At 49.7% G+C, this 12,593-nt stretch overlaps 1 protein-coding gene across 1 annotated transcript in view; it reads left to right on the top strand.

Moving 5' to 3' along the window:
• Nucleotides 1–10,771, top strand: part of LOC112238894 (fibroblast growth factor 5-like) — a 33,774-nt gene extending 23,003 nt beyond the window's left edge. The window contains exon 3 of the mRNA XM_042331263.1: nt 10,113–10,771. Within this exon, the coding sequence (XP_042187197.1) occupies nt 10,113–10,487 (375 nt within the window). The 3' untranslated portion in view covers nt 10,488–10,771. The remainder of the gene's footprint in view (nt 1–10,112) is intronic.
• Nucleotides 10,772–12,593: the final 1,822 nt, after the last annotated feature.

Here is a 12,593-nt window from a genome sequence, read left to right on the forward strand (position 1 = left end):
GGGACACACACACACACACTGCTAATAGGACATGGTTACAGTGGGGCACACACACACACACTGCTAATAGGACGTGGTTACAGTGGGGCACACACACACACACTGCTAATAGGATGTGGTTACAGTGGGGCACACACACCAACTGCTAATAGGACGTGGTTACAGTGGGGCACACACACCAACTGCTAATAGGACGTGGTTACAGTGGGACACACACACCAACTGCTAATAGGACATGGTTACAGTGGGGCACACACACACACACTGCTAATAGGACGTGGTTACAGTGGGGCACACACACACACACTGCTAATAGGATGTGGTTACAGTGGGGCAAACACACACACACACACACACACACCAACTGCTAATAGGACGTGGTTACAGTGGGGCACACACACACACACACACACCAACTGCTAATAGGACATGGTTACAGTGGGGCACACACACCAACTGCTAATAGGACGTGGTTACAGTGGGGCACACACACCAACTGCTAATAGGACGTGGTTACAGTGGGGCACACACACCAACTGCTAATAGGACATGGTTACAGTGGGACACACACACACACACTGCTAATAGGACGTGGTTACAGTGGGGCACACACACACACACACTGCTAATAGGACATGGTTACAGTGGGGCACACACACACACACTGCTAATAGGACGTGGTTACAGTGGGGCACACACACACACACTGCTAATAGGACGTGGTTACAGTGGGACACACACACACACACTGCTAATAGGACATGGTTACAGTGGGACACACACACACACACTGCTAATAGGACATGGTTACAGTGGGGCTCACGGCTCACAGTGATTTACAGATTGTACGGTTGTCGCAGTGTTTTGTTTAACTCTACACTTCTATTTCTGTGTTGGAAATCTGATACAATAAATGTCATTATAATAACAACAGGATCCAGAGTGAATCCCTCAATGTGCTCCAGAGGCTTTTGACTCTATAGAAGGTTGTGTTGATAGAAAAGTTAATCGGGAAACTCTGTTTTTAATGGGGAGTTTCACCTTGGCACTTCTCAGTATAATTTGCTGGTCCTCTTAATTACTTTACTAATGTAATCTGGTGGTCCAGAGTGCTATTTGAAAGAATATCCACAAAATGACCTATGTGTCACGCCCTGGTCAAAGTATTTTGTGTTCATCTTTATGTATTTGGTCAGGCCAGGGTGTGGCATGGGGTTTTGTAATTGTGGTGTGTTTGTCTTGGGGTTTTGGTGGTGGTATTGGGATTGTAGCTTAGTGGGTTGTCTAGCAAAGTCTATGGCTGTCTGGAGTGGTTCTCAATCAGAGGCAGATGCTTATCGTTGTCTCTGATTGGGAACCATATTTAGGCAGCCATATTCTTTGAGGGTGTCGTGGGTGATTGTCCTTAGTGTCCTATGTGTACTCGTTGTTAGTTTGCACCAGATAGGCTGTTTCGGTTTCGTTTATTGTTTTTTTGTAAGTTCGTGGTTCTTTGTTATATTAAACATGGATCGCAATCGACACGCTGCAGTTTGGTCCGACTCTCTTTCATCACCACTAGAAAACCGTTACAGAATCACCCACCAACCAAGGACCAAGCGGCGTGGTAAACAGAGGCAGCAGCAACAGCAGCAGCAGGAGAAGCGACAGGTGCAGCAGGAGCAACAGCAGCAGCAGCAAAGGCAGCAGCAGGAGCAGAGGCAGCAGCAGGAGAAGCAACAGAGGCAGCAGCAGCATTGGGAGAGGCTGCACTCTTTGGATAAATGGACTTGGGAGGAGATCCTTGACGGACAAGGACCCTGGGCAGAGCCATGGATGGAATTGGAGCTGTCGGCGAAGCAGAGTGCTGAGTCTGAGAGTGTGGAGGATGTATTGGACAGAGTAGAGAGAAAGGTGTGGGCTTGGCATAGCATGCACGGCATACCAGTGCCAGCACCACGCATCAGGCCTACAGTGTGCCTCGCCTGTTCAGCGCAGCCAGCGCTTTTCTCCTCTCCTGCGCTGCTGGAGTCTCCCGCCTGTTTAACGCAGCCAGAGCTTTCCTCCTCTACAGCGCTGCCGGAGCCTCCCGCCTGTTCAGCGCAGCCAGAGCCTTTCTCCTCTACAGCGCTGCCGGAGCCTCCCGCCTGTTCAGCGCAGCCAGAGCCTTCCTCCTCTACAGCGCTGCCGGAGTCTTCCGCCTGTTTAGTGCAGCCAGAGCTGTCAGTCTACATGAAGCAGCCCGAGCCGCCAGTCTGCATGAAGCAGCCAGTCTACATGGAGCAGCCAGAGCTGTCAGTCCGCATGGAGCAGCCAGAGCTGTCAGTCCGCATGGAGCAGCCAGAGCTGTCAGTCCGCATGGAGCAGCCAGAGCTGCAGCCAGTCTGCATGGAGCAGCCAGAGCTGTCAGTCCGCATGGAGCAGCCAGAGCTGTCAGTCTACATGAAGCAGCCCGAGCTGCCAGTCTGCATGAAGCAGCCAGTCTACATAGAGCAGCCAGAGCTGCCAGTCTGCATGAAGCAGCCAGAGCTGTCAGTCTGCATGGAGCAGTCAGAGCTGTCAGTCTGCATGGAGGAGCCAGAGCTGTCAGTCTACATGAAGCAGCCCGAGCTGCCAGTCTGCATGAAGCAGTCAGTCTACATGGAGCAGCCAGAGCTGTCAGTCCGCATGGAGCAGCCAGAGCTGTCAGTCTACATGAAGCAGCCCGAGCTGCCAGTCTGCATGAAGCAGCCAGTCTACATGGAGCAGCCAGAGCTGTCAGTCTGCATGAAGCAGCCAGAGCTGTCAGTCTGCATGGAGCAGCCAGTCTGCATGGAGCAGCCAGTCTGCACGGAGCTGTCAGTCTGCACGGAGCTGTCAGTCTGCACGGAGCTGTCAGTCTGTAAGGAGCTGCCAGTCTGCAAGGAGCTGCCAGTCTGCAAGGAGCTGCCAGTCAGCACGGAGCCGCCAGAGCGGTCAGTCTGTAAGAAGCCGCCAGAGCTGTCAGCCTATATGGAGCAGCTAGTGCCGCCGGTCTGCCCAGCGCCGCCAGTCTGCCCAGCGCCATCAGTCTGCCCAGCATCGCCAGTCTGCCCAGCATCGCCAGTCTGCCCAGCGTCGCCAGTCTGCCCAGCACCGCCAGTCTGCCCAGCATCACCAGTCTGCCCAGCGCCGTCAGTCTGCCCAGCATCGCCAGTCTGCCCAGCGTCGCCAGTCTGCCCAGCGCCACCAGTCTGCCCAGCATCGCCAGTCTGCCCAGCATCGCCAGGCTGCCCAGCACTGCCAGTCTGCCTAGCGTCGCCAGTCTGCCCAGCGCCCAGCGCCGCCAGGCTGCCCAGCGCCGCCAGATCTGCCAGTCAGCCAGACTCTTCCAGATCTGCCAGTCAGCCAGTCTCTTCCAGATCTGCCAGTCAGCCAGACTCTTCCAGATCTGCCAGTCAACCAGACTCTTCCAGATCTGCCAGTCAACCAGACTCTTCCAGATCTGCCAGTCAGCCAGTCTCTTCCAGATCTGCCAGTCAGCCAGACTCTTCCAGATCTGCCAGTCAACCAGACTCTTCCAGATCTGCCAGTCAACCAGACTCTTCCAGATCTGCCAGTCAACCAGACTCTTCCAGATCCGCCAGTCAGCCGGGATCTGCCAGAACTGCCAGTCGGCCAGGATCCGCCAGTCAGCCAGGATCCGCCAGTCAGCCAGGATCCGCCAGTCCATGATCCGCCAGTCAGCCAGGATCCGCCAGTCTTTCAGGATCCGCCAGAAGTGCCAGTCAACCAGGATCCGCCAGTCAGCCAGGATCCGCTAGTCTGCCAGGATCCGCCAGTCTGCCAGGATCCGCCAGTCTGCCAGGATCCGCCAGAACTGCCAGTCTGCCAGGATCCGCCAGTCTGCCAGGATCCGCCAGATCTGCCAGTCGGCCAGGATCTGCCAGTCGGCCAGGATCTGCCAGTCAGCCAGGATCCGCTAGTCTGCCAGGATCCGCCAGTCTGCCAGGATCCGCCAGTCTGCCAGGATCCGCCAGAACTGCCAGTCTGCCAGGATCCGCCAGTCTGCCAGGATCCGCCAGAACTGCCAGTCGGCCAGGATCTGCCAGTCGGCCAGGATCTGCCAGTCAGCCAGGATCTGCCAGTCGGCCAGGATCTGCCAGTCGGCCAGGATCCGCCAGTCTGCCAGGATCAGTTAGATCCGCCATTCAGCCAGGATCCGCCAGTCTGCCAGGATCCGCCAGTCAGCCAGGATCCGCCAGTCAGCCAGGATCCGCCAGTCAGCCAGGATCCGCCAGTCCATGATCCGCCAGTCAGCCAGGATCCGCCAGTCTTTCAGGATCCGCCAGAAGTGCCAGTCAACCAGGATCCGCCAGTCAGCCAGGATCCGCTAGTCTGCCAGGATCCGCCAGTCTGCCAGGATCCGCCAGTCTGCCAGGATCCGCCAGAACTGCCAGTCGGCCAGGATCTGCCAGTCGGCCAGGATCTGCCAGTCAGCCAGGATCTGCCAGTCGGCCAGGATCTGCCAGTCGGCCAGGATCTGCCAGTCGGCCAGGATCTGCCAGTCGGCCAGGATCTGCCAGTCGGCCAGGATCCGCCAGTCTGCCAGGATCAGTTAGATCCGCCAGTCTGCCAGGATCCGCCAGTCTGCCAGGATCCGCCAGTCTGCCAGGATCCGCCAGTCTGCCAGGATCCGCCAGTCTGCCAGGATCCGCCAGTCAGCCAGGATCCGCCAGTCAGCCAGGATCCGCCAGTCTCCCAGGACCCACCAGTCAGCCAGGATCCGCCAGAAGTGCCAGTCAGCCAGGATCTGCCGGAACCACCAGCCAGCCAGGATCTGGTAGATCCATCAACCTGCCTGAGCTTCCTCTCACTCCTGAGCTTCCTCTCACTCCTGAGCTTCCTCTCACTCCTGAGCTTCCTCTCACTCCTGAGCTTCCTCTCACTCCTGAGCTTTCTCTCACTCCCGAGCTTCCCCTCAGTCCCGAGCTGCCTCAGTCCCGAGCTGTCCTTCAGTCCCGATCTGCTCCTCAGTCCAGTGGGGTTCTGGGTGAGGACTACTAGGCCATGGTCGGCGGCGAGGGTGGACTATCCAGGGACGAAGGGAGAGGGGACTAAGACATTAAATGAGTGGGGTCCACGTCCCGCGCCCGAGCCGCCACCATGGACAGACGCCCACCCGGACCCTCCCTATTGTTTTGAGGTGCGTTCGGGAGTCCGCACCTTAGGGGGGTTCTGTCACGCCCTGGTCAAAGTATTTTGTGTTCATCTTTATGTATTTGGTCAGGCCAGGGTGTGGCATGGGGTTTTTGTAATTGTGGTGTGTTTGTCTTGGGGTTTTGGTGGTGGTATTGGGATTGTAGCTTAGTGGGTTGTCTAGCAAAGTCTATGGCTGTCTGGAGTGGTTCTCAATCAGAGGCAGATGCTTATCGTTGTCTCTGATTGGGAACCATATTTAGGCAGCCATATTCTTTGAGGGTGTCGTGGGTGATTGTCCTTAGTGTCCTATGTGTACTCGTTGTTAGTTTGCACCAGATAGGCTGTTTCGGTTTCGTTTATTGTTTTTTTGTAAGTTCGTGGTTCTTTGTTATATTAAACATGGATCGCAATCGACACGCTGCAGTTTGGTCCGACTCTCTTTCATCACCACTAGAAAACCGTTACACTATGCCTCAACATGAAATAATGACATATTAAAATATAGGCAATACCATGTGATATAGTGTCCAGGAGTTGAATTTCACAACATCTAGGGCATGAAAGACATACATATAAACATTGAGAGCCAGTTTCCCAGACCCCTCAAGAGTAAAAACACTCTTCACTCTCTTGTTTTGTAGTCCTGGAGTAGATGCCCTGGGTTTAATCTGAAACCAGCCCTGCCTGGGAGTTGGACACAAACTAAATCTGACTGTGAAACCAGCCCTGCCTGGGAGTTGGACACAAACTAAATCTGACTGTGAAACCAGCCCTGCCTGGGAGTTGGACACAAACTAAATCTGACTGTGAAACCAGCCCTGCCTGGGAGTTGGACACAAACTAAATCTGACTGTGAAACCAGCCCTGCCTGGGAGTTGGACATGAACTAAATCTGACTGTGAAACCAGCCCTGCCTGGGAGTTGGACACAAACTAAATCTGACTGTGAAACCAGCCCTGCCTGGGAGTTGGACACAAACTAAATCTGACTGTGAAACCAGCCCTGCCTGGGAGTTGGACATAAACTAAATCTGACTGTGAAACCAGCCCTGCCTGGGAGTTGGACACAAACTAAATCTGACTGTGAAACCAGCCCTGCCTGGGAGTTGGACACAAACTAAATCTGACTGTGAAACCAGCCCTGCCTGGGAGTTGGACATAAACTAAATCTGACTGTGAAACCAGCCCTGCCTGGGAGTTGGACACAAACTAAATCTGACTGTGAAACCAGCCCTGCCTGGGAGTTGGACACAAACTAAATCTGACTGTGAAACCAGCCCTGCCTGGGAGTTGGACACAAACTAAATCTGACTGTGAAACCAGCCCTGCCTGGGAGTTGGACATAAACTAAATCTGACTGTGAAACAAGCCCTGCCTGGGAGTTGGACATAAACTAAATCTGACTGTGAAACCAGCCCTGCCTGGGAGTTGGACACAAACTAAATCTGACTGTGAAACCAGCCCTGCCTGGGAGTTGGACACAAACTAAATCTGACTGTGAAACCAGCCCTGCCTGGGAGTTGGACACAAACTAAATCTGACTGTGAAACCAGCCCTGCCTGGGAGTTGGACACAAACTAAATCTGACTGTGAAACCAGCCCTGCCTGGGAGTTGGACATAAACTAAATCTGACTGTGAAACAAGCCCTGCCTGGGAGTTGGACACAAACTAAATCTGACTGTGAAACAAGCCCTGCCTGGGAGTTGACCATGGTTAAACTAACACCCTAAGAAGTATATGAACCCCAAGTGAATAATGTGGTATTTCGTTCTGTGCTAATGCTGCTGATGTTAACACGGCTCAGTTGACACACACTGATATAAACTGAAGTCAGCTGGTTAACATCTGGGTGAGAATTGGTTGACATACTACCATGTTACCTCAGGCCGTGTTTCTCCTGTCCCTACTCTGATGAGATAATTGCCTTTATGTCGGGGGAGAAAAACTATCGCCCCTATCACTTTACAGGAAACTGCTCATCAAACAAGCATCTCGAGGTGACGCAGTCTCCAAGAAAATCCTGAACGTTGAAAACTCATTTATTTCGTTGAGAATCCTGACCAAGTAACACTTTATTTGGATAGTCCATCTGCCGAAGCTCTACAGACTAACACTAATGTTAGTGAGAGCATCTGTCGAAGCTCTACAGACTAACACTAATGTTAGTGAGAGCATCTGTCGAAGGTATACAGACTAACACTAATGTTAGTGAGAGCGTCTGTCGAAGCTCTACAGACTAACACTAATGTTAGTGAGCATCTGCGAAGCTCTACAGACTAACACTAATGTTAGTGAGAGCTCTACAGACTAACACTAATGTTAGTGAGAGCGTCTGTCGAAGCTCTACAGACTAACACTAATGTTAGTGAGAGCATCTGTCGAAGCTCTACAGACTAACACTAATGTTAGTGAGAGCGTCTGTCGAAGGTATACAGACTAACACTAATGTTAGTGAGAGCGTCTGTCGAAGCTCTACAGACTAACACTAATGTTAGTGAGAGCATCTGTCGAAGCTCTACAGACTAACACTAATGTTAGTGAGAGCGTCTGTCGAAGCTCTACAGACTAACACTAATGTTAGTGAGAGCATCTGTCGAAGCTCTACAGACTAACACTAATGTTTGTGAGAGCGTCTGTCGAAGGTATACAGACTAACACTAATGTTAGTGAGAGCGTCTGTCGAAGGTATACAGACTAACACTAATGTTAGTGAGAGCAGCATCTGTCTAATGAAGGCTACAGACTAACACTAATGTTAGTGAGAGCATCTGTCGAAGCTCTACAGACTAACACTAATGTTAGTGAGAGCGTCTGTCGAAGGTATACAGACTAACACTAATGTTAGTGAGAGCGTCTGTCGAAGGCTCTACAGACTAACACTAATGTTAGTGAGAGCATCTGTCGAAGCTCTACAGACTAACACTAATGTTAGTGAGAGCATCTGCCGAAGCTCTACAGACTAACACTAATGTTAGTGAGAGCGTCTGTCGAAGGTATACAGACTAACACTAATGTTAGTGAGAGCGTCTGTCGAAGCTCTACAGACTAACACTAATGTTAGTGAGAGCATCTGTCGAAGCTCTACAGACTAACACTAATGTTTGTGAGAGCGTCTGTTACAGACTGAGAGCGTCTGTCGAAGGTATACAGACTAACACTAATGTTAGTGAGAGCGTCTGTCGAAGCTCTACAGACTAACACTAATGTTAGTGAGAGCGTCTGTCGAAGGTATACAGACTAACACTAATGTTAGTGAGAGCGTCTGTCGAAGGTATACAGACTAACACTAATGTTAGTGAGAGCGTCTGTCGAAGCTCTACAGACTAACACTAATGTTAGTGAGAGCGTCTGTCGAAGCTCTACAGACTAACACTAATGTTAGTGAGACAGCTCTACAGACTAACACTAATGTTAGTGAGAGCGTCTGTCGAAAGCTCTACAGACTAACACTAATGTTAGTGAGAGCGTCTGTCGAAAGCTCTACAGACTAACACTAATGTTTGTGAGAGCATCTGTCGAAGGTATACAGACTAACACTAATGTTAAATCTGTCTACTAACCCTAACACTAGTTCTAATCCTGACTCTACAGACTAACACTAATGTTAGTGAGATTTATTCTAAGCTCTACAGACTAACACTAACCCTGACCTTGACCTTTAGACTAACACTAATGTTAGTGAGAGCTCTAATCCTGACCTGACCTAATTTATTCTCCTCAGACTAAACTAATGTTAACCCTGACCTACAGACTAACACTAATGTTATTCTCCTCCTAAGACTAACACTAACCCTGAGCATCTGTGCTCTACAGACTATTAACATTCTCTACTAACCCTAACCCTAGCTCTAATCCTGACCTTGACATTTATTCTAATCCTAAACCGAACACTAACCCTGACCTTGACCTTTATTCTAACCCTAACCCTAGCTCTAATCCTGACCTTGACCTTTATTCTCCTCCTAAACCGAACACTAACCCTGACCTTGACCTTTATTCTAATCCTAAACCGAACACTAACCCTGACCTTGACCTTTATTCTAATCCTAAACCGAACACTAACCCTGACCTTGACCTTTATTCTCCTCCTAAACCGAACATTAACCGCAACCTCAGCAAGCAGTTGCTTAACAACAGATAGTTTGTTAATAGTATGGACATCTGTAGAGCACCTATACATGAAAGATCCGGACTATCCAAATAAAGTGTGACCCCTGACCCCTGACCAATATCCTGACCAGTCTGTAAACATGTAGATGCCCCCCCCACACACACACACACACAAAACACACACACGCTCAACTACTAAGAGAACCTATGTATCAAACTCATCTGCATTTGTATGACAGCCATACATGGGTAGGATTCAGCAGGAAGATTGAAGGGTGCCTCTCTCTCTCTCTCTCTCTCCCTACCGATGACTGACCTAATAGTTTATAACCTGGGAAATGGAAACTCATACATTCATTCAGTCACAAGACACACTGAGAGTATCGTGAATATAAAATACTTGAATGTATCCTTTCCCCAATGTCGCCCGGTTCCATGTTGCAACTCTATCCCCATTCCTACACCTCTCCATCTGAGCTGGGACTCTCTTTAGGAGATTAGTGGTTAGTCTATGTGCCATCAATCATCAAGGAGATATTCTTAGAACTATATCTCACATCTCCTTTAGATGTGTCCAGGGCTCATTTCTTTTTTTATGCTATAAAGTGTTACATTAAACAAATGTAAAGGGAGGGTTTATGAAAGTTCTGATCAAATATGCTCAGTGGCTTTTTTTTTTTTTTTTTTTTTTTTTGCTTGCTTGCTGATTGCTGATTGGTTTAAGGAGATAATCAAGAGGATTTCTATGTTAGGTCATTAATGCCACTTTGTTCCTTTCTGCTGTGTTGTAACACATGTAACAGTAGCATTCTGCTCTTGGTAACATTACTGTACAACTTGTTTGTGTTTTTTTTTTGTTTCAGGAGAAGTTCACGGACGACTGTAGATTCTGGGAGCGTTTCCAAGAGAACAGTTACAACACGTACGCCTCGGTGTTGCACCGGAACCACCGGACGGGACGGGATTGGTACGTGGCCCTCAACAAAAGAGGCAAAGCCAAGATGGGCTCCAGCCCCAGGGTCAAATCACAGCACGTCGCCACGCACTTCCTCCCCAGGCTCAACCTGCACGACCTGCAGAGCGAACGAGGCTTCACCATCACAGACAGGAGTAAAGACAGGAGGAAAAGCCTCCCAGTGGCACCTCAACCGCCCTCGCAGCCGAAGATAAGCCTTAATACAGGAACACGGAAGAGGGTGCAGACTGTCAAGTACTGGCCAAAGTTTCGGTTTGGATAGACTGAGGAGAGGTTCATGTCAAGGAAGACTGTAGGTTGAGTGCTGTAGCCTGGAATCAATGATAGGATTCAGGATTGCCAGACTGCTGTAGTGAAACAACGGTGAAACAGAGTTCCAGGCTATGTGGATTGGATTAGGGCTGAATAGCGGGAACTGTGTTACCGAGATTTACAGAGATTTCCCGCCTAAAACCACTCCCTTTTCCCAGGATAAATAACTGCAAAAAACAGTCAATTATACACTGAACAAAAATGTTAATGCAGCACGCAACAATTTCAAAGATTTTACTGAGTTACAGTTCATATAAGGTAACCAGTCAATTTAAATCAATTCATTAGGCCCTAATCTATGGATTTCCCATGACTGGGAATACAGATGTGCATCTGTTGATCACAGATACCTTAAAAAGAAAAGTAGTAAGGGGCGTGGATCAGAAAACCAGTCAGTATCTGGTGTGACCATTTGCCTCATGCAGCGCGACTCATATCCTTCACATAGTTGATCAGGTTGTTGATTGTGGCCTGTGGAATGTTGACCCACTCCTCTTCAATGGCTGTGCGAAGTTGTTGAATATTGGTGGGAACTGGAACACGCTGTTGTACACGTCAACCCAGAGCATCACAAACATGCTCAATGGTTGAAATGTCTGGTGAGTGAGATACAGGCTAGGGAAGAACTGGGACATTTTCAGATTCCATGCATTATCATGCTGAAACATGAGGTGATGGCGGCAGATGGCACAACAACAATGGGCCTCAGGATCTCATCATGGTATCTCATTCAAATTGCCATGGACAAAATGCAATTGTGTTAGTTGTCTGTAGCTTATGCCTGCTCATACCATAGCCCCAACGCCACCATGGGGGTACTCTGTTCACAACGTTCATATTAGCAAACCGAGCGCCCACACAAAGCCATACACACTGTCTGCCATCTGCCCAGTACAGTTGAACCCGATTCATTCATGAAGGCCATCAAAGGTGAGCAGTTGCCCACTAAAGGCAGTTATGATGCCTAACTGCAGTCAGGACAAGACCCTGGTGAGGAACAACAAACACTTAGATTTTTTTTTTAACCTTTATTTAACTAGGCAAGTCAGTTAAGAACAAATTCTTATTTTCAATGACGGCCTAGGAACAGTCGATTAACTGCCTGTTCAGAGGCAGAACGACAGATTTGTACCTTGTCAGCTCGGGGGTTTGAACTTGCAACCTTCCAGTTCCTAGTTCAACGCTCTAACCACTAGGCTACCCTGCTGCCCCATGATGAGCTTCCCTGAGACGGTTTTTGACAGTTTGTGCAGGAATTCTTTGGTTGTACAAATCCACAGTTTCATCAGCAGTCCGGGTGGCTGGTCTCAGAATATCCCGCAGGTGAAGAAGCTGGATGTGGAGGTCCTGGGCTGGAGTCCTGGGCTAGGCTGGGGTCCTGGGCTGGTGTCCTGGGCTGGTGTCCTGGGCTGTTGTCCTGGGCTGGGGTCCTGGGCTGGGCTGGGGTCTGGGCTGAGGTCCTGGGCTGGGGTCCTGGGCTGGTGTCCTGGGCTAGGGTCCTGGGCTGGAGTCCTGGGCTTGTGTCCTGGGCTGGGGTCCTGGGCTGGGGTCATGTGCTGGTGTGGTTTGTGCTGTATGACAAAACTGCACATTTGAGTGTGGCCTTTTATTGTCCCCAGCACAAGGTGCACCTGTGTAATGATCATGCAGTTTAATCAGATACTTGATATGCCACACCTGTCAAGTGGATGGATTATCTTGGCAAAAGAGAAATTCTCAATAACAGTGATGTAAAACAAATTTGTACACAACATTTGAGAGAAATAAGCTTTTTGTATGGAACATTTCTTGGATCTTTTATTTCAGCTCATGAAACATGGGACCAACACTTTACTGAACAAAAAATATAAATGCAACATGTAAAGTGTTGGGCCAATGTCACAGTTGTGAACAGAGTGCCCCATGGTGGCGGTGGGGTTATGATATGGGCAGGTATAAACTACGGACAACGAACACAATTGCATTTTATCGATGGCAATATGAATGCACAGAAATACCGTGACGAGATTCTGAGGCCCACTGTGAGGCCCATTTTTTTTGAAGACATCTTTTTTTA

This window comes from Oncorhynchus tshawytscha, linkage group LG12, assembly GCF_018296145.1.
Source record: "Oncorhynchus tshawytscha isolate Ot180627B linkage group LG12, Otsh_v2.0, whole genome shotgun sequence".
In the NCBI taxonomy this organism is placed as follows: Eukaryota; Metazoa; Chordata; class Actinopteri; order Salmoniformes; family Salmonidae; genus Oncorhynchus; species Oncorhynchus tshawytscha.